The sequence below is a fragment of the Adiantum capillus-veneris genome, chromosome 26, assembly GCF_014529385.1.
Source record: "Adiantum capillus-veneris isolate H3 chromosome 26, ASM1452938v2, whole genome shotgun sequence".
In the NCBI taxonomy this organism is placed as follows: domain Eukaryota; kingdom Viridiplantae; phylum Streptophyta; class Polypodiopsida; order Polypodiales; family Pteridaceae; genus Adiantum; species Adiantum capillus-veneris.
The window spans coordinates 138183723-138203051 of NC_140956.1; the positions used below are offsets into that span (position 1 = coordinate 138183723).

Here is a 19329-nt window from a genome sequence, read left to right on the forward strand (position 1 = left end):
TATGTTGCACCACGGGATCCATACCACCTTCTAAGAGAATGGGTTGCATCGAGGAGCCAGAATTATGTATCCACATTGCATCATTTCCCCAATCGTAGAGTGCTTTAGTGTGTCGCAGCCATGGTCTTCCAATAAGCAAGGGAAATCCGCCCTCAACCTGGGGAAGACGAACCACCACAAAATCCAAGTTAAAAGTAAAGTCTTGTACCTGCAAAGGCACATTATCCACTATGCCCACTGGGTAGACTGTCCGCTGGTCGGCCAATGTAACTGTGAAGGGAGTAGGGCGAGTAGGCTGTAGACCTAGAGCTAACATAGTGAACTCGGGCATTAGGTTGATGCCAGATCCACCGTCCACTATCACTCCTGAGAATTGCCGACCTAAAACGGACACTGTCAGGCGAGGGCTTCTATAATCAGTGAGTGGAGCAGCAGGATTGGATATCATATAGGACTCTGACTGTCGCACTGGGAGGTGCCTGCCACTAGGACCTGCTCCAGGGTAAAGTGACTGAATAACTACAAGGGTGTCACTTCTGAAACTCGCATCTAGTCGAAGCATGTCATACAATGACACTTGGTGAAAGGTATTCTTCAATATAGTCTCTGTTGTAGGTTTTTCTCTTGGGATCAGTGTCTTCTCAGTTTCCTTGATCTTTTGTAAGTCAACAATTGCTTCTAAGAAAGCCCCATCAATATCGGAGAGCATAGTAGAAGATCCTTTCTTAGCACGAGGGGATGGCATGTCAGCTGCTGGAGGAGGTGTAGGCATTGGGGAGGAAAGGGCTGTATCTGCTGGAAGATTGAGGCCGAGGGCTGCCCTCTGAGCTCATGTGAGGACACCAGCTGGCTCCTCTACCAGCTACAACTTGTCTTGAGAGGCAATCATATGGGCAGAAAGTGGTGGCTTGGGGTTGGTACTAACTGCTATCAAATTGATCTTGGGAAAGGTGAATTCAGGTTGGCTCTGACTTAGGCTCGCAGAGGTAGAGGCGCATTGTTTTGGACAATCCTTAGTGTAGTGATCTTGAGCCTCAGGGCAAAGTTGGCACGGAGAAGAGCCTTCTGGCAGCGGGCATTTGCTCTGATAATGCCCATATTCTCCGCATCTGTAGCAGAGTATGGGCCGATTGGAAGGAAGGAACGGGAAACGAGGTGGTTGCTGCATGGAGTTGGAGGCTGAAGTGTAGAAGCTCTGAGGGGTGGAGGTGGCATTAGCATTATAAAAACTTTGAGTCAGGAAAGTACTTGACATACCTTGGACAACAGGGGTATTGAGCAAAGGTGGCATGTAGTTGGGATGGCCGTAGTGGGAAACCATATTGGATGATGGTGCTAACCCTTGTTGGAGAGAAGGACCAAGACTTTGCTGTATTTTGTGCAATCCCTTTAGGTAATAACAATCCTTGTCCTCATGTCCAGATTTTTCACAGAAGTGGCAGTAAACCCGAAGGGGGCATTCTTGCGGAGGGTGCCCTGGAGAGCGGCATGAGCTACACCAAACCGTAGCCTTAGTCTCTTGCTGACACTTGAGCTCTTCTAGCTCGCGCTTAATCTGTTCCAATGCTTCATGATTTGGAGGCTTCTCTTGTCTAAGAGAGAAGGACCTCTCCTCTTGAAGAGCTCGCTGTAACTTTAGGGCTTCCAGTTCCCTGCGTAAAGAAGTTAAAGGATCAGCAGGACTACCTTCCGAGAACACAGAGGGAGTATCTATGTGAGGAGAGTTGTTGAACAGCTTCCTAGCCCCCTCTATCCTAGTAGCAGTTGTGATGAACTCCTCAAGAGTGGCGTCGGGTCGGAGACTCTCTCGGAGTTTTTGTTGAGAAGTTTTGGGAAGCGCCTTCTCCATCCACTTTTTAACCATGAATTCACCGGGTTGTTGGGGGAGCTTGGCTACCAGCGACTTAGTTTTAGTCATAAGCTCTGCAAAAGTCTCCTCAGGCTTGAGCACCATGTTGGCCAACTCATCCAACACCTTCTCCTGGTAGTCACCCGGCCTGAAAGCTGCACAGAACTGCTGTCTTAAGGCTGCCCAAGTTGCAAAATGGTTCTCTGCAAATTGACTGTACCATTTATCTGCTAGGCCATCCAGGGTGGATGGAAATAGTACCAAATAAGCATCTTCTCTGTTCAGACCACGTCCCCTACAGAGAGATACAAATCTTCTTGCATGGTCGTCAGCATCTTCTGAAGAAAGCCCTTTGAAGGTAGGGAACTTGATGTTTACCTTGGCCAAAACACTAGCTAGTGGCTCCATGATTCCTTGCTGAGCCTGTTGCTCTATAGCTTGCTGTATCAGAATAGGAGAGAGCTTTACTGGAGAAGGTGATCGGGAAGATGGGGAACCTGATGAAGGAATGGGTGATGTGGTATGTGGAGGTATAGGTGATGAGGTTGAAGGATTTCTACAAGGTGTCAAAGGTCGTCTTCTGTGATAGTACTTCAGAGGGCTCAGTAGTGCGCTTTGACGCTCGACTGACCTCCTTGTATGTGTCATGCAGTGACCACCAGTCCAACCAAGCTTGGGGCAAGAAAACTTCTGACAGGTCTAGACTCCACCAGACCAGACCAGGTAAGTGACTAGACCCGGCTGGACCAGGGACGAGGAGGACTAGACCAGGGTCGAGGAGGTCTAGACCAGGGACGAGGACAGGTTGGACCAAGGCGAGAGAGGACTAGACCAGTTGGACCAGGCGAGAGGGGACTAGACCAGTTGGACTAGGCGAGAGGAGAACAGTGCAAGGCAAGGTTGGCGAAGGTAGGCGAAGCTAGATAAACCTAACTAGCTTCAAGATTTGCACCTCACAGAGTGAGATTTCAGTTGAGATCCCATCGTGGTCGCCAAAATGAGAGCACCTGCAGCGCGGATAATGTGTCGTGCTCTCTACAATGTGGGTGCCCCTCAGTGCAATGTGCGTGACAATCTCACTCAAACGAATGGAAACTCTCTCAAACAGAATGAAACACAGAAACAATGGATAACAACAGAGACACAACAGTGGACCAGAACATGTGGACTCGACTAGCTCAAAGAACCATGTACAGACTCTGGAGTGGCAGCACACTCAGCTCCAGCCCAGGACTCACAGGTACAAATGGGTGTCGAGGCTCAGATGTGCAGGGATGGTGAAGCAGTGCTCTGTGTAAGACTCGCTCTAGACAACTGCGTCGCTAGACCAGAGGTGAAGCTGATAATCCCGATGACCAACCGCTACTACTCATATGTACCACCATAAAGGGCCACCAACGGCTCATAAATGTCAGCCATGTGGTGATCTGGCCACGATGTCCACTAGACCACCGTCGGTACCCTGCCACTGCCACGTGTCACTCCCAGCCCAGAGGGTCCGTCCAGTGTGAAACAGCCTAGACCAACTGTACTAACTGTCCAACTGTCTGCCTGTCCTGTGAAGTGACACTGTAGCCCTGCTACACTTTATCTGCTGAATTATGACTCTATGTCGGTGATGATGTCGATGGCGACGATGCGACGACGACGCGCTGAAAACTGAAAACGCAGATGCTATCTGATGTTCCATCGCGGTGAATCTGCAAAACGCTGAAGTGTCTTACAGATGCAAAAACGCTCGGGCTGAAAATCTGCTCTGCTGTCGCCGGATGTCCTGCAAATGCAAAACGCTAGGCTGATCTGCTGTGTCGTGATGACGCCGGGCTGATCTGCGGTGCACAAATCGCCAAGGCTGGTCTTGTAGATGAAAAACGCTAGGGTTGTCCTGCTGATGCAGAAAACGCTAGGTCTCTTGGGTTCTGCTGAGAAGTTGCCTGGTGAGCGAGTGCTCCTGCTAGCGCTAGGTTTGCTTATATACAAACTTAGCAAAATTGCCCTACCTACTTTCCAACAAAAGTCACTTAAAAATAATAAGTGAAAAATGTCAAAAATAGGAAAAAAAGGTCTATGCACTCTAAAAATACTCTTGATGGGATCTGATGGGAATCTGATGGTCATGTTGTGTGCAACCAAAGGATATGCATCTAATCTAAGTGTCTGGACATGCACGGTCTGCGAACAGACTCACAAAAGTGCCAGATCACTTCTAAGTCTAGACTGACTGAACCCTTGTCGTGTTGTAGCTTGTCCACGGACAAATAGGGTTGGATGTGTCACGTGACACAAAGACACAACAAACATATGGACTTGACTATCTCAAAGAACCGATACAGACTCTGGCATGGCAGTACACTCAACTCCAGCTCGGAACTCACGGGTACAATGGGGGTGTCAAGGCTCAGATGTGCAGGGATGGTGCAGACGTGCTGTGTGTATAGACTCGCTACTCCAGACGACGACGTTGGACCATATATCAAGAAGATGACAATCCTGACCCCACAGATACTACTCACATGTACCACCATAAAGAGCCACCAACGGCTCATAAATGTCAACCATCTAAGTCTATCTCCAGACGGAGTGGAGGTGGTGACCTGGCCACGATGTCCACTAGACCACCGTCCGTATCCATGCCACGTGTCACTGCCCAGCCCAGAGAATCCGTCCAATGAAAACCAAACCAGACCAACTGTACTAACTGTGTGTCTTGTGAAAGTGACATTGTAGCCTGCTACAGGTTGCCCGCCACAAGACCGCTCACCGTCTCGGTGAGAAGAATACTGAAGAAACTGTGAAAGAAAACCACTAGGTACTGCATCCGTACGTCTTTCGTGAAGCAGGTGCTAGGCCCAACCATGACCTTACATGCCTCAAAAAGTGGAGTTAAAAACATTGCACTGCTTGCAAACGCCTTAAGCCTTTGAATAGGCAGGAACCCAGTATGATTGCATAGTCCAAGAATCCCAATTGGGAAAACAGAATGAGGCTCCACGACAAAGAGATATGCTCGGTTTGAATCCAGCGCATCTTTATCTTCCATAACCATAGTGAGAGGAACCTTGCAACACTTTCTGCGCAACACTCTTCTCGAAAAGAGGGATGACCATAAGGTGGAGTAACACAGCAAATAAGGTTAAGCTCCATCGTGATGGGCAGAACGAGACGCATTAACAGCAACGGGATGGCAACCAGGTGAATGCTTGAAAGCCACAAGGAAACAGCCAAAAGGCTCTTCATCTTGCTCGTCTGTTGTGAAACACCAAAAGACCTGCTTCAGAAACTCCAAAAGCTAGCAGCCTTGGCAGAGCACAGTGTACAGATTGCTTTCTTTTTTCTACATTTTTTTCTAGAGGGGAAGGGGTGGGTAGGGCTAGACAGTGGCGAGGGGACTAGGGGGGCTAGATAGGGGCGAGAGGGGGAGAGTGGGTGGGTAGGGGTGAGGGGGGGCTAGATTGGGGCGAGGGGGGAGTGGGTAGTAGGGGCGAGGGTAGTAAATGGTTGGGGTGGGTAGGTAGTAGGTAGGGGACGAGGCCTAGGTAGAGGGAGGGGAAGGGCGAGGGCGAGGGGTAGGTAGGAGGTAGGTAGGGGGCGAGGCCTAGGTAGGGGTGCGAGGGGTAGGTAGGGGGCGAGGCCTAGGTAGGGGTGCGAGGGGTAGGTAGGGGGCGAGGCCTAGGTAGGGGGAGGGTTGGTGGGTAGGGGCGAGGGGGAGAGAGGGGTAGTGAGTGGAGATGGAGCAGAGAGATATCATGATTAGGGAATATATCAAGCTTGAAATGAACATGGTTTTGGTTGTATCCCGTCTTGAGGAAGCTTTGTGAAGGGAGTTCGCTAGACACAGAGGAGAGCTTTGTTTTGGTCGGAGAAGTAGACACCGATGGGGCTGATGTTGAAGGTTGTTGACCTTCTCTTTCTTTCCGCTTCTATGATTCTTCATAGGCTCACCAGACCAAAGGCTACCACCAAGGGCGTACGGGGAGTAGCTTCTTTGACCTTCAACCTTTGTGCTGGCTTAGGTGGCCTATTAGGTTTAGTTACTATGGAAACATTGGAAGAGGGTGTATCTTCAGGCAAAGAGTGAATAGAGACTCCATAACAGGGCATAGATTTGGTAGCATCCAACCACTCCAACAGATCCTCGTTTGACTCGTCAGGTGGAGTAGGCTGTTCCAATTCAAGGCTGGTTGCTAGGGACAAAGAACTATGTTGCACAACGGGATCCATGCCTCCTTCTAGGCGAATGGGTTGCATTGGAGAGCCAGGAGTATGTATCCACATGGCATCGTTTCCCCAATCATGAAGTGCTTTAGTGTGTCGCAGCCATGGTCTACCGATGAGCAAGGGAAATCCGCCCTCCACCTGTGGAAGACGAATCACAATGAAATCCAAACTAAAAGTGAAATCTTGTACCTGCAGAGGCACCTTTTCCACTATGCCCACCGGGTATACTGTCCTCTGGTCGGCCAATGTTTTTGTGAAGGGGCAGGTTGAGTAGGCTGCAGGCCTAAAGCCATCATAGTGAACTCAGGCATCATATTGATGCCAGATCCACCATCCACAATTACTCCTGCCCCAAGACGGACACTGTCAGGCGAGGGCTTCTATAATCTGTGAGGGGAGTAGCGGGATTGGATATCATATAGGACTCTGATGGTCGCACTGGGAGGTGCCCGCCACTAAGACTTGCTCCAGGGTAAAGTGACTGAATAACAGCAAGGATGTCACTTCTAAAACTCGCATCTAGCCGCAGCATATCATAGAGGGACACTTGTTGGAAGGTCTTCTTCAAGACTGTCTCTGCTATAAGCTTTTCCTGTTCTACCAGTGGTTTCTCTAGTACCTTGATCTTCTGTAGATCGAAAACTGCTTCCAAAAAAGCTTCATCAATATCGGAGAGCAAAGATTTGGATTCTTTCATGGCACTGGGGGATGGCTTGTTAACAGCTGAAGACAAGGTATCCACTGGTGTGAGAATGTGTGGGGGAGTTGAATTTGTTGGAATGCTAAGACCAAGAGCGGCTCTCTGGGCCCGGGTGAGGACGAACGCTGGCTTCTCTACCAATTGCAACTTCTCTTGAGTGGTAACCACATGGGCGGAAGGGGGTGGTTGAGGAGTGGGGCTCACTGCTATCAAATTGAGCTTGGGAAAGGTAAACTCATTTTGGCTTTGACTTGGGTTCGCAGCCGTGGATGCACGAAATTTAGGGCAATCTTTACTGTAGTGATCCTTCGTTTCAAGGCAATGACGGCAAGGAGGGGACCCTTCTGGCAGGGAGCATTTGCTTTGGTAATGCCCATATTCCCCGCATCTGTAGCACAAAATGGGCCGATTCAAAGGGCGAGTCGAAAGGCGAGGTGGTCCTTGCTCCTGGTGCATGGAGTTGGAGGTGGAGGCATAGAAGCTTTGAGGTGATGAGGGAGCATGGGTATGATAAAAGCTTTGACAGGGAAAAGTGCTCTGCATACCTTGCATAGGAGGGGTTGTCAGCAAAGGTGGCATATGGTGTGGATGGCCACAAGGAGAAACCATGTTGGATGCAGGTGCTGGCTCTTGTTGAAGAGTAGGACCAAGACTTTGCTATATTTGTCGCAATCCCTTTAGGTAGTAGCAGTCCTTGTCTTCATGTCCAGACTTTTCACAGAAGTGGCAGTAAACCCGAAGGGGGCATTCCTATGGAGGGTGCCCTGGAGAGCGGCATGAGCTACACCAAACCATAGCCTTAGTCTCCTGCTGAGACTCGAGCTCTTCTAGCTCGCGCTTGATCTATTCCAATGCCTCGTGATGTGGAGGCTTCTCCTGTCGAAGATAGAAGGATCTCTCCTCTTGAAGAGCTCGCTGTAACTTTAGGGCTTCCAATTCCCTGCGTAAAGAAGTTAACGGATCAAAAGGACTTTCCGAAAACACTAAGGGGGTTTCTACCTAATTAGAGTTGGTTAACAGATTCCTAGCTCCCTCTATCCTAGTAGCAGCCGCGACAAACTCCTCCAGAGTGGCGTCACGTCGGAGACTCTCTCGGAGTTTTTGCTGGGAAGTTTTGGTTCTCTGCAAACTGACTGTACCATTTATCTGCTAAGCCATCCAAGGTAGATGGAAAGAGTACCAAATAAGCATCTTTTCTATTAAGACCACGACCCCTACAGAGAGATACAAACCTCTTTGCATGGTCGTCTGCATCTTCTGAGGAGAGTCCCTTGAAGGTAGGAAACTTGATGTTTACCTTGGCCAAAACACTAGTCAACGCCTTCATCACCTCTTGCTCAGGAGCCCGTTGCTCAATAGCCTGCTGTAACAAAATAGGAGAGAGCTTTATTGAGGAAGGTGACCTGGAAGATGTGGAATCGGATGGAGGAATGAGTGATGCCGTATGTGGAGGTATGGGTGATGAGGTTGGTGGACTTCTACTAGGTACCAAGGGTCGTCTTCTGTTGTAGTACTTCAGAGGACTCAGTAGTGCGCTTTGACGCTCTAATGACGGCCTTGTATGTGTCATGCAACGACCACAAACCCAACCAAGCTTTGGGCAAGAAGACCTTTAACTGGCTGAACATAGGTCTAGACTCTACTAGACCAGGGCAAGTGACTAGACCACCAGGCTGGACCCGGGACGAGGAGAGACTAGACCAGGGACGAGGAAGGCCTAGACCAGGACGAGAGCTGGTTGGACCAGGGAGCGAGAGGACCAGACCAACAAGTTGCACAGTGCCAGGCAAAGTAGGCGAAGCTAGGTCAAACCCAGCTAGCTCCTGGATTTGCACCTCAACAGAGAGTGAGACTTCAGTTGAGGTCCCACTGGGCGTGCCAAAAATGAGAGCACCTGTAGCGCGAATAGTGTGTCATGCTCTCTACAGTGGGTGCTCCTCATTGCAATGTGTGTGACGTCTCACTCGAAACAGAATGAAAACAAAGGAAACAACAGCTGATCAACACAGAGACACAACAAACATATGGATTCGACTATCTCAAAAAACCGATACAGACTCTGGCGTGGCAGCACACTCAGCTCTAGCCCAGAACTCACGGGCACAATGGGGGTGTCAAGGCTCAGATGTGCAGGGATGGTGCAAACGTGCTGTGTGTATAGACTCGCTACTCCAGACGACAACACTGGACCATATATCAAGAAGATGACAATCCTAACCCCACCATAGATACTACTCACATGTACCATCATAAAGAGCCACCAATGGCTCATAAATGTCAGCCATCTAAGTCTATCTCTAGACTGAGTGGAGGTGGTGACCTGGCCACGATGTCCACTAGACCACTGTCCGTATCCCTACCACGTGTCACTGCCCAGCCCAGAGAGTCCGTCCAGTGTGCACCAGACCCGTGTCCTGTGAAAGTGACACTGTAGCTTGCTACACTCCTTGATGTAGAGAGCTCTCTCTCGAGGAGGTGAGTTTGGGTCGTGCATCCTTTTCTTTCTTTTTTGGATTGCTCCTCCTCTTTCTACTTTCATTTTTCGTAGTCTGTTCGGCCCTTTGGGTCATGATTTCATATGTGGAATAGGTCAAACTGCTTGAATGAATGGCGAAACCCCGTTTCGCATGACTCGTTAACTCCTGAATGGAAGCTGACTTTTGTTCTAAGCAGTGATCTCGGATCTCTGTAGGAAGACCCAAGGTAAACCGTTCAATCTGTTCTTTCAACAAGATCTTCTTAAATGAAGAGGCAGGTAGAAAAGAGCTCCAGAATCTCTCGCAATAAGCGTCCACTGTATCCTTCTTGGTCATCCGAAGATGGTTCCAAGCAGTTCGTATGTCGCATTCATACTCTCGAGTCAGCCAAGAAGAAATAAAAAGCCTTTTAAATTTCAGCCATTTAACTGGCGCTGTCGATAAATATACAAAGATCTAAGGTTTTTAATTACGAACATTTCAGCTCGCTGCCGCTGCCTCCACCCCCACCCCCTCCCATTTCTGCACCCCATCATCTTCGCCATCGCTCTCTCCATCTCCCTCGCCCCCCCCCCCCCCCCCCCCCCCCCCCCCCCCCCCCCCCCTGCTCGCCACTGCCCCTGCCCTCCTGCACTCTGCGCAGCAGCCAGCGTGCAGCCCACCTCAGCCCTCAGCCCCCGCCTTCAGCCTCCCGCCTACCCCAGCCCGCATTCAGCCTCAGCCCTCGATAATGATAATGAGGAGTAAAGGGTCACCTTTGTGCCAATAAAGATGACATAAAGACTTGGCAACAGGGGACACCCTATTTAGGGCTAACGTAGCTCTAATAAATATACCACATCATCAAAAAATTGACAAGTGGCATAAATTAGCCACCTCAACAAAAAATATGCCACATCAGCTAAAAAGCTAATAAATGGGTAAAAATGGGCTAAAATGCATACGTAGGGCCATTGTCACCATACAACCGGGTTGTGCAACCTAGAATGCCACCATCTGGCGATGACACATCTCCAAAGGTTCTGAATTTTTTAGTTGGGTGGGGGGGGGGGGGGGGGCACTCCTACATTTCTGAATGAGTATCTATCTATCTATTTTTCTCAGTTTTGGCTGTTAAGACTATCCTACCTCTTGTAGCTCTACTCTGTAGGCCCCATGTGACATTGGCACTATTGTTCCAAACTTCTTTGCAATGATATTTGTCAGCCTTCAGGTCATTTTCCTCGTTAAATCACAAACATGTGTTAATTTTCTTATAAATCCTGCTTTCCTTGCGAACATAGAACCTACAAGCCTTGTCATTGGCAATAAGAAACCTTTTAGCACCCGCAGCTACTTTAAAATGTACAAGTTAATATGGCCAAAGAAGAAAGAAAAAACATTGCGCTTACCCCAAGAACTATTTTCTACATCTCACAATTTTTATAAAGTTAATGCATGGCGGCATCAAAAATCTTCACAAAAACTACCTTAATACTTCTGTCCAAGCCACTATTCTCTGGTCGGCCAAGTTCAAATTGTATAGAGCCATTCATACCCCCTGTTGTTTCAAACACCAAAACAAATAGTGTCAGTTTAAGGAGCACTTACCAGCCTTTAAGAGGTGTTTGAAATCTAAACTACCTGTATGTTTTATACAATTGAAGGTACCAGCATCATGAAACACTAAACGTAGAATCCCAGCGGCTTTTGGTCTCTTCAACACCTTTCTCAATTCCATCTGGATAGTCTCCAGTCCTTCTTCTTGAGTTGACCTAATCATACAACACAGGAAAGTAAAAGAACTGATCCCCTACAAACTCCTCAAAACTATTAAAGCTTCTCCAGTAAGGTCAGCCATCATAACTGGCTTAAGGCATCCATAACAAATCTACCTGATCTTTCAAAGGAAAGGCACAAGAGGGAAGAAAGAGAACATTCAAAAGGACTAATAACATTCCATCCTCCAAATATAAAACTATGCAAGATGTTTTGTAAAAGAAGCATATAGTTCTTTTCACCCATAGACGCTCGGTTGCACATGAATACATCTCTATTCTTCTTAAGCAATACAGCATGTCTGCATGTTGTGTTGAAAAAGTTTCCATGCATGAATTCATGTCACCCAAAGTAATAATCTCACCTGTCCTTGAGATGCAAAATCGCTCCCTCCAAATCTACAAAAGGAGGGGAGGGGGGGGGGGGGGGGGGATGTACATGGAAGAAAACAAACCTCGGTTGGTCCTCTGCATAGGCACTTGAAACACTTAAATCTTGCCCAGCTGCTAGTGAGATAAGAGTAACAAGATTGTTTGTAAAAGTTCTCCTGTTGATTTTCTGCCATGACAGATTCTTTTGACTATTTCCTGCATGATATATACAGATGGAAATCAAAAAGAACAAATGAATGGCCTTCCTCTATGCGCTACCTACATGAGCACTATCATCGTATATTAAACAATTCTCATGACAAGTGCACAATACTTGAAGCTCTTAGTCCTCAAGTACTTTTCTGAAATCTGCATTAAGCACCATATCTGATCTTTAATGCATTTCAACAATTTTAGCAAACGAAAAATCTTCTATCACCTATTTAAGCTGGACCAGGGAAGAATTCTTGGCTTTCTAAGGCTATTAATCTGGGTTTGTGTCACAAAGTGATAGTGTGGCATGACCTGACCAGATCAGAAGAGAGGAGCAAGAGTCAAGTTGCGACTGGGGAAGGAGATCAAAACTTGAGTCGAGTCACGTGAAACATGGCGTGATTTGCAGGGTGCTGATGTGGCAGCTGTACGGGCGTGATAGTTGGATGCTGGTGTTGTTAGGCACGGTTACGAGAGCAATTGACTTCAAGCTTTTGGGGGCCAATTATTTCTGGCAGTTGCTTTTGGGGGTGACTTGTAAAAGCTGGGCCACAATGCCTTTAAATATGAGGCCTTGGGGAGGCTCTGCAGAACTTTTAGTTGTGCAGTTGAACAGAGGCTCTCCTGGGCAGTTGTGACCGAACATTGAATCAATAAAGAAGCACCACAAGGGGCGCCTACCTTAGGGGCCAATGGAACTGAGTGGGGAATTTGTCTTGTCTCAAGTGTTCAGTTCTCTTTCAAGTTCAAGTATTCTGTTGTTTCAATTCAATTCATGGTGTTATTCTATTTAACCGCCCTATCAATCATTTTTTAGGTACAATGGTATATGTGCAACAACTAATTCTTCTTCTATGAAGAGTCTGATCCTACTTTTGCAGCAACAGACCATGGACACAGCAGCACCTCATGATTTTGAGGAACAGTACAAGTATGTGGAAGAGGAAGAGGAAGTTGAAGTTGAAATTGAGAAAGATTAGGAAGTCTAAGGTGAGGAGTCAGCACCTAAACAGGAACGTGACGAGGACAGTCCCACAGCAGAGCCCGAGCCACAACTTAATTCTCCAAAAGTTCCTTGCAGAGCAAGGTAAGAGGAGCTCCAATATCTCATGGAGCACTTCCTTCATTATTCACAAGATACTCGATATGACACAGTTTTTCGGCAGTGGAAAGGATTGGTCAATCCAAGGTCAAAGACCAACATGAAGGTAAAAGCAAAGACTTCCAGCAACAAGAAGAGATGCAATTCAGCAATTAGTCAAAGATAGATGCAATGAAAGATTCAGAAGCAAGTGCAACAGCATTTGATGAACATGGGGGATTGGCCAAGCATAGGACATGAGACATTGCACACATTTTGAACAACCCAATTTTGCAAATTTGTACATATGAGTCAGATTTGGAGCGATAAAGAAGGCTTTAAGCTTTGATTTTGCCAACATTTTCTTGCTTTAGTAATCACACGTACATACAAGGCAAATCGCCTATGTAATAACAGCTAGCAGTAGATGTCTTTTTTGTTGCAACTTAAGGCACAATTGATATATAAGTCAAATTGAGTCATAAGCAAGTAAGGGGGCAGCTTGTGTCACAAAGTGCTGACATGGCATGACCACTCGACACCGGAACTGATGACCTGGACTGTTGTACGGAAGCCCCGGAATTTGCGATGACATGCTGACATGGCAGAAGGTACTAGGTTCGGTGTTTTGCGCTGACAGCTGCTGGCATGGTGAACTTTACAGATTTCCACCATATACGCTGGCTGCTTTTGGGGACAGATTTTTGGACTAGAAGCTTTTGAGTTTACTGCTTTTGGGGGCATCTCTTGTAAGAATAAATAAGACCCTTGGGGCCTCACTCTGCAGAGCATCTCGACACAGAGTCTGAGAGCAGAGGTCCCTCGGGAGTTGTAACTTTGCTCAAGAGTTATTATAAATAGAATACCGAAAGGGGCGCCAGATTTTGGGGCCAATACCTCTGGGCACAGAACTACGCCAGGCTGTGTCGACTCCAATTATTGAAGTGTGATAAAGTTGTGAAGTATTTCAAGTGATTCTCTTGTGTGTCGTGCCAGATTTCCAACTTGGGGTGCCAAAGTTTGTAACAGCTTGTTATCAACATTTTGCAAGTTTTGGTCATTTGGTCTCCCTCTACTTCTTGGACTCTACTTCTTGGATAATAGTTTGGCATTTGTCTTGCTTCCTCTACCCGTTCTGGTGCCAGGACAGCAGCTCCCTCTTTGTGGTATTTTTGCACATAGTTTTGTGAGGATGTAATTTTGAGCATGTTAAGATACTCTGCGTTTTCTCTCAAGCTTGAAGTGTTCCAATTTCAAGCTACGATGCACAAGATATGGTCTATGTCTTGTAGTGTGCAGCATAAGGTAGCCAGCAGGCAATTCTATGTAGAGAGAGTCTTCAAAGCACATATGGTTTTTCCACAAGATAAGTGACGTGGCACCCCTAGGTGGTTAGAGCCAATAAAAAGACCATAACTTTTGACAACCGGCTCAAGGGGACACAAACCCTAAAGACAGGCTGATGTGGATAAACTATGCGGACAACAGCCCTAAAGATCAGAATGTTGCTGACGTGGCTGACTATATGAAAAGCCCTAAAGAAGCGAAGCCCTGCTGACGTGGCACTGTACAAACGTCCACGAATTGCAGGAGTCGAGGTCAACGATAGAGTATGGACCTGAGTGCTTTTGAGAAGCAATGCTGTTCATGTAGATGCTTTCCGAGGCCAGGGGGCTTTTAAATATGTACTTGGGGGTCCCACTCGGGCATTCCAAGTTTAGTGGAAGCAAAGCAAAGCCCCGACAATTGTACTTTGTTGAAATAATACAAAAGAAATACCGAAAGGGGCCCTAGGATTTTGGGGCCGGTGCTTTTAGGAGTTTAACCCCACCACTCCGTGTCTAGCGCATCGATTCTCTCTCTCTCTCTCTCTCTCTCTCTCTCTCTCTCTCTCTCTCTCTCTCTCTCTCTCTAGACCAAGAGGTGAAGAGCCTCATGTCAATGATGGGGGTGGAGAAGCCCTCGCACACACATGCTTGGAGAGTGGGCAAGAAGAGTGAAGGTAATGGGGAGAGTTCAAAAGAACGGGCTCTCATTTTGCACTTTCCCTCCATGGAAGAAAAGAAAGACTTTTTAAAGAAGAGGCCAACCCTCAAGAAAACAAGTATCTTTTTAGGAGATGATCTTACGCTCTCACAGCTTGCACATATGAGAGAGGTCATGCCGGAGATTATAGCAGCAAGGGAGAAGGGAAAGTTAGCCTTCTACAGAAATGGACGAGTAGTGATTACAGAGCACCGCTCTACATGACGGTGCGAGACCTATGGGACCACTCTCAGGATGGCGGTTTGGAACTGTAATGGTTCGTATAGACTTGATGTGGGGGCCTTTGAGGACAGCTTCAGAGACAGAGACATTGTTTTCTACTCAGAGACTCATCAGGCTCCAGGTCAGTTGATGCCGCATATATCAGGATACAGACAGTTGACAACTTGCCGGACATGCACCAAATCTACACATGGGACTAGAGGATCAGAAGGTGTAGCAGTTCTTTCAGAGAGGAGCTCCAACCACTACTGCACATAGTTCGGAGAGATGATCAGGCCAGATACTTGTGGGTGAGGCTGAGGGCAGAGACCGGACGTTTCTTGTACATCGCCATATGCTATTTTCCTCTCAGCACTTTAGTATATGCTTCACCCAGAGGACAGTCTCCTTACTCTGTACTTGATGATGATATCTGGGAGTTCTCCAGGGATGGAGACATCATACTTTTGGGGGATTTCAATGCCCGTACAGGTAGCTCACAGACAATCTTCTATGACACCTCAGAGGAGATGCTCAGAGAGCTAGAGCCAGAGGAGATGGGGCTTGAGAGATGCTCACACGACAGAGAGCATACAGAGTATGGAAGATACCTAAGGGAGATGACGACTACTCACAGTTTAGCCATACTGAATGGCTTACCGACTTTCCCATCATCTACAACTTTTACTTGTTTTCCACACAGACATGGGTCAAGTACTGTAGACTATGTTTTGACACATCCGAGCTTTATCTCTCACATTAAGGATTTCACAGTGGCGCCCAGGCCTGTTGGGATAGCAGTAGATCATGCACTTTTGACATTATCAGTCTCCTTTGAGTACTATACATCTCAAGCCTCACGGGGTGGTAGATATCCACGCTATACTTTTACACCAGAGACTAACTCAATCTATGCAGAGGAGATACATAGGCTTTTATGCACATCAGAGCCAGTATACACAGTGGAGGAGATCACATCTATGCTGACAGTGACATTACATGGGGCAGCGATAGAGGCATACTCACACACTCAGCCTGGTCAGAGACGTCGTTCTGGGCACATGCCTCAGAACAGCTGGTATGATGAGGAGTGTCGACAGAGGAGAGCTTAAATACAACGGGAGCTTGCATTGGGGGTGATCACCAATAGACAGTCTCGTATTGCTACACGACGACTAGTGCGACGGAAGAAGCGAGCTTTCTTGGTCCAGATGGAGCAAGATTTATATCCGCTCTTCCTTAGTAGAGATTCAGGAGAGGCTTGGCATCTATTCCACGAGCAGTCTCCCCCACCAGTGATTAGTTCTACAGAGATATGGGGGCAGTATGCAGCATCTTTATACACTGTACCTGGACAACCACCAATACCAGATCCACCACAGCCATGTCCGGCTACAAGCACCTTCTTTACCACTGAGATGGTAAAGGAGGCCATTGACAGGATGAAGACCAAACGGGCACAGGATCATGAGGGTTTGGTAGCAGAGCACATTATACATGCTAGGGATCTGTTGGCAGAGATGCTTGCACGGTTATTCAACCGTGTCATGTGTGAGGGCTTTCCTGAGTCTTGGAGATTATCTACTATTGTACCTATCTTCAAGACAAGAGACCCCACAGTGCCGGGGAATTACCATACTATCATGGTAGGACACACATTGGCATGGTTGTATGCATCCATCCTTGAGCATAGGCTGAGCAGTTGGGCAGAGATTATGGGCATACGAGCACCTGGGCAGGCTGGTTTCAGGAGGGGTTTCTCCACACTAGATCATGTCTTTGCACTCAGAGCTATCATTGAGGAGGGTCGAGCACATGGTAGACGGATATATTGCAGCTTTGTGGACTTCCGCAAAGCTTTTGACACAGTACCGAGGGCCAGATTGATGCGCCGACTTATGGAATTGGGGGTACCCACAGAGCTGATATGGGGGATTATGGCATTGTACAGTTCAGTGATGGGTCATGTACGCACATCATAGGGGATATCTGACATAGTTCACTCCACTATCGGAGTGAAACAGGGATGCCCATTGTCCTCTACTTTATTTGGTATGTATGTTGATGAGGTCTCTGATTATATTGACAGAGGAGGAGATAGAGGTGCTCAGCTTGCGGGGACATGGATCCCTCTTTTATTGCATGCTGACGATATCGTGTTGATATCAGACTCACCAGAGGGTATGCAGAGACATTTGGACGCATTGTATAGTTTTGCAGGGGATAGTGGATTGTCTGTCAACCTTGGTAAAACCAAGGTCATGGAATTTAATACCACGCCACAGTGGGTTAGGAGATCAGCACCTACATTCACGTATGGGCAGGACAGTATGGAGTACACTGATGCATACACATATCTTGGGGTGGTCTTTAGTGGACCGAGGTTCACACTGAAAGTGGCAGCAGACACTAGATTGACTCATGCCTATGCAGCCCTAGGCGGTTTAGAGAGGATTTGTTCGCAGGTTCAGTTCCAAGAACCTCGAACAAAGCTCTGGCTTTTCGACACTTTGGTTGCTTCAGTTATGCACTACGGGGTTCAGGTTTGGGGACTGTCTGTTGACAGTGCTGGATGGAGTAATATGGAGAGACCCTTGATATCTATGATTTCTAGGCTGATTAGAGCCAAGGCCTCAGTTCCACATGACAAAATACGTGCGGAGCTGGCTGCCCCACCCATGGAGGTTGAGGCACTCACCAGATCAGTATCATTTGTACACAACTTATGGGACACCACCAGGGACAGGTATGCTAGGCTTGCTCTTGAGTCATCCAGACATCTGGCATTACATAGAGATACATCATGTTGGTATGCACAAATGAGCTCATGGTTTCAAAGGCATGGTTTCAACATGGACAGGCTGCCCCCTTTCCAGTATTCTCTTGATGCACCATCTTTGGCTCTCACACAGATGGAGACTACTAGACTCATTCGGCAGGATCTTATCCAGCTTGATAGCAAGAGGACATGGATAGAGCCATCATGGGAGTTGGGTACGAAGAGGGCTTTCTATAGAGAGCATCCTCTCCAACTCACGACAGAAGGATTTGTCACACGGCCCAGCTACATGTACACATCTCTATCTCATGGGTTACGATGTGCCATAGGCCAGATTCGTACATCTTCACACCAGCTTGGGATTGAGACAGGTAGATTCAGAGGCATACCAGCAGACAGTAGGATATGTCAGTTATGCCATGCAGAGTCAGAGACAGAGTTTCACTACATATGTCACTGCACAGTCTACTATGAGATACGAGGACGCTTTCATTGTTTATTCAGAGATGGTTTTGACTCGTTAGATAGAGTCATGAGATATCAAGATCAAATATGTCTTGGATTATTTCTACTTGAGATACAGAGACATAGATGCTCTACTGAGAGGGCAAAGACAGAGACAGCTCCAGAGACGCATCTCAGATTTCTTTAGTTTGAGTACCACAAAGGCAGAGGGGACACCACCATCACAGAGCTCGGTTCCCACCCATACACACACCAGCGGTACTCTCATGGACCGAGCTATAGAGTTGGGGAGATCGAGACGACCGCGACTGAGGAGGGGAGCCACGCAGCATCGGCAGAGATTGCGGCAGAGGATCCATAGGATTCTAGCACGACACCCAGAGTGTCGATAAGGATAGGCCTCATGCCACTGCTATATTATATCATGGTGGCAATTATCCCCACTTTGTACCTTTGTGGCATGATACCATTGCTCAGCCTACCAGACACCCATAGGAGTCGGTAGCACTCGTATCTCAGTTCTTTGTTTATAGTTTTCTTTGTTTGTATCCAGACTTGGTACTAGACTCATCATTGTAATCAGTTGGTCTCATAGGTCATTTTGGCCTTTTGTAGACGTTAATATATCATTTCATTTCATTTCTCTCTCTCTCTCTCTCTCTCTCTCTCTCTCTCTCTCTCTCTCTCTCTCTCTCTCTCTCTCTCTCTCCAAAATTGTTTTAAAGTGCTAAATGTCTGTTCCAGTCTATTCTTTTCATTTGGCACGTGGTGCCCTCCCCTTACAGTGGTATCAGACATCTACTCTTCTAAGAGCACACGGATCCCTTCCAGAATAGACAGGACAAGATGGCACTTCTTGATTCTACAAAGTACCTATAGTCCCTCCTTGACGGACTCCGTGACATACTCTCGAAGCATCCTCCGCAAAACCTCCCGATTTTGCAAAGCTTCAACAGTTTCTAAACTATATGTTGCCACCTTTGCTGCCTCATGCTTTTTCTCCTTCGGCACCAGAAAGTGCAAGGGCCTCCTCTCGACAACAACCTACACCAATTGGGGGAGTTTTCAGGAACATGGTCCAACCATATGGGTACAACCTGTCAAAGGTGCAACGGAAAAGGGTGAATCGAGTGATGAACTTGTCTGCAACCGCGAGCAAACCACCTCTCTG

General features: G+C 47.4%; 1 protein-coding gene across 1 annotated transcript in view; it reads right to left on the bottom strand.

Moving 5' to 3' along the window:
- Positions 1-19329, bottom strand: part of APX6 (ascorbate peroxidase 6) — an 81948-nt gene that overhangs the window by 16715 nt on the left and 45904 nt on the right. Inside the window, exons 2-4 of the mRNA XM_086502213.1 lie at positions 11457-11589; positions 10868-10998; positions 10714-10784 (exon numbers count right to left, since the gene is read on the bottom strand). Of these exons, the coding sequence (XP_086358339.1) occupies positions 10714-10784; positions 10868-10998; positions 11457-11589 (335 nt within the window). The remainder of the gene's footprint in view (positions 1-10713; positions 10785-10867; positions 10999-11456; positions 11590-19329) is intronic.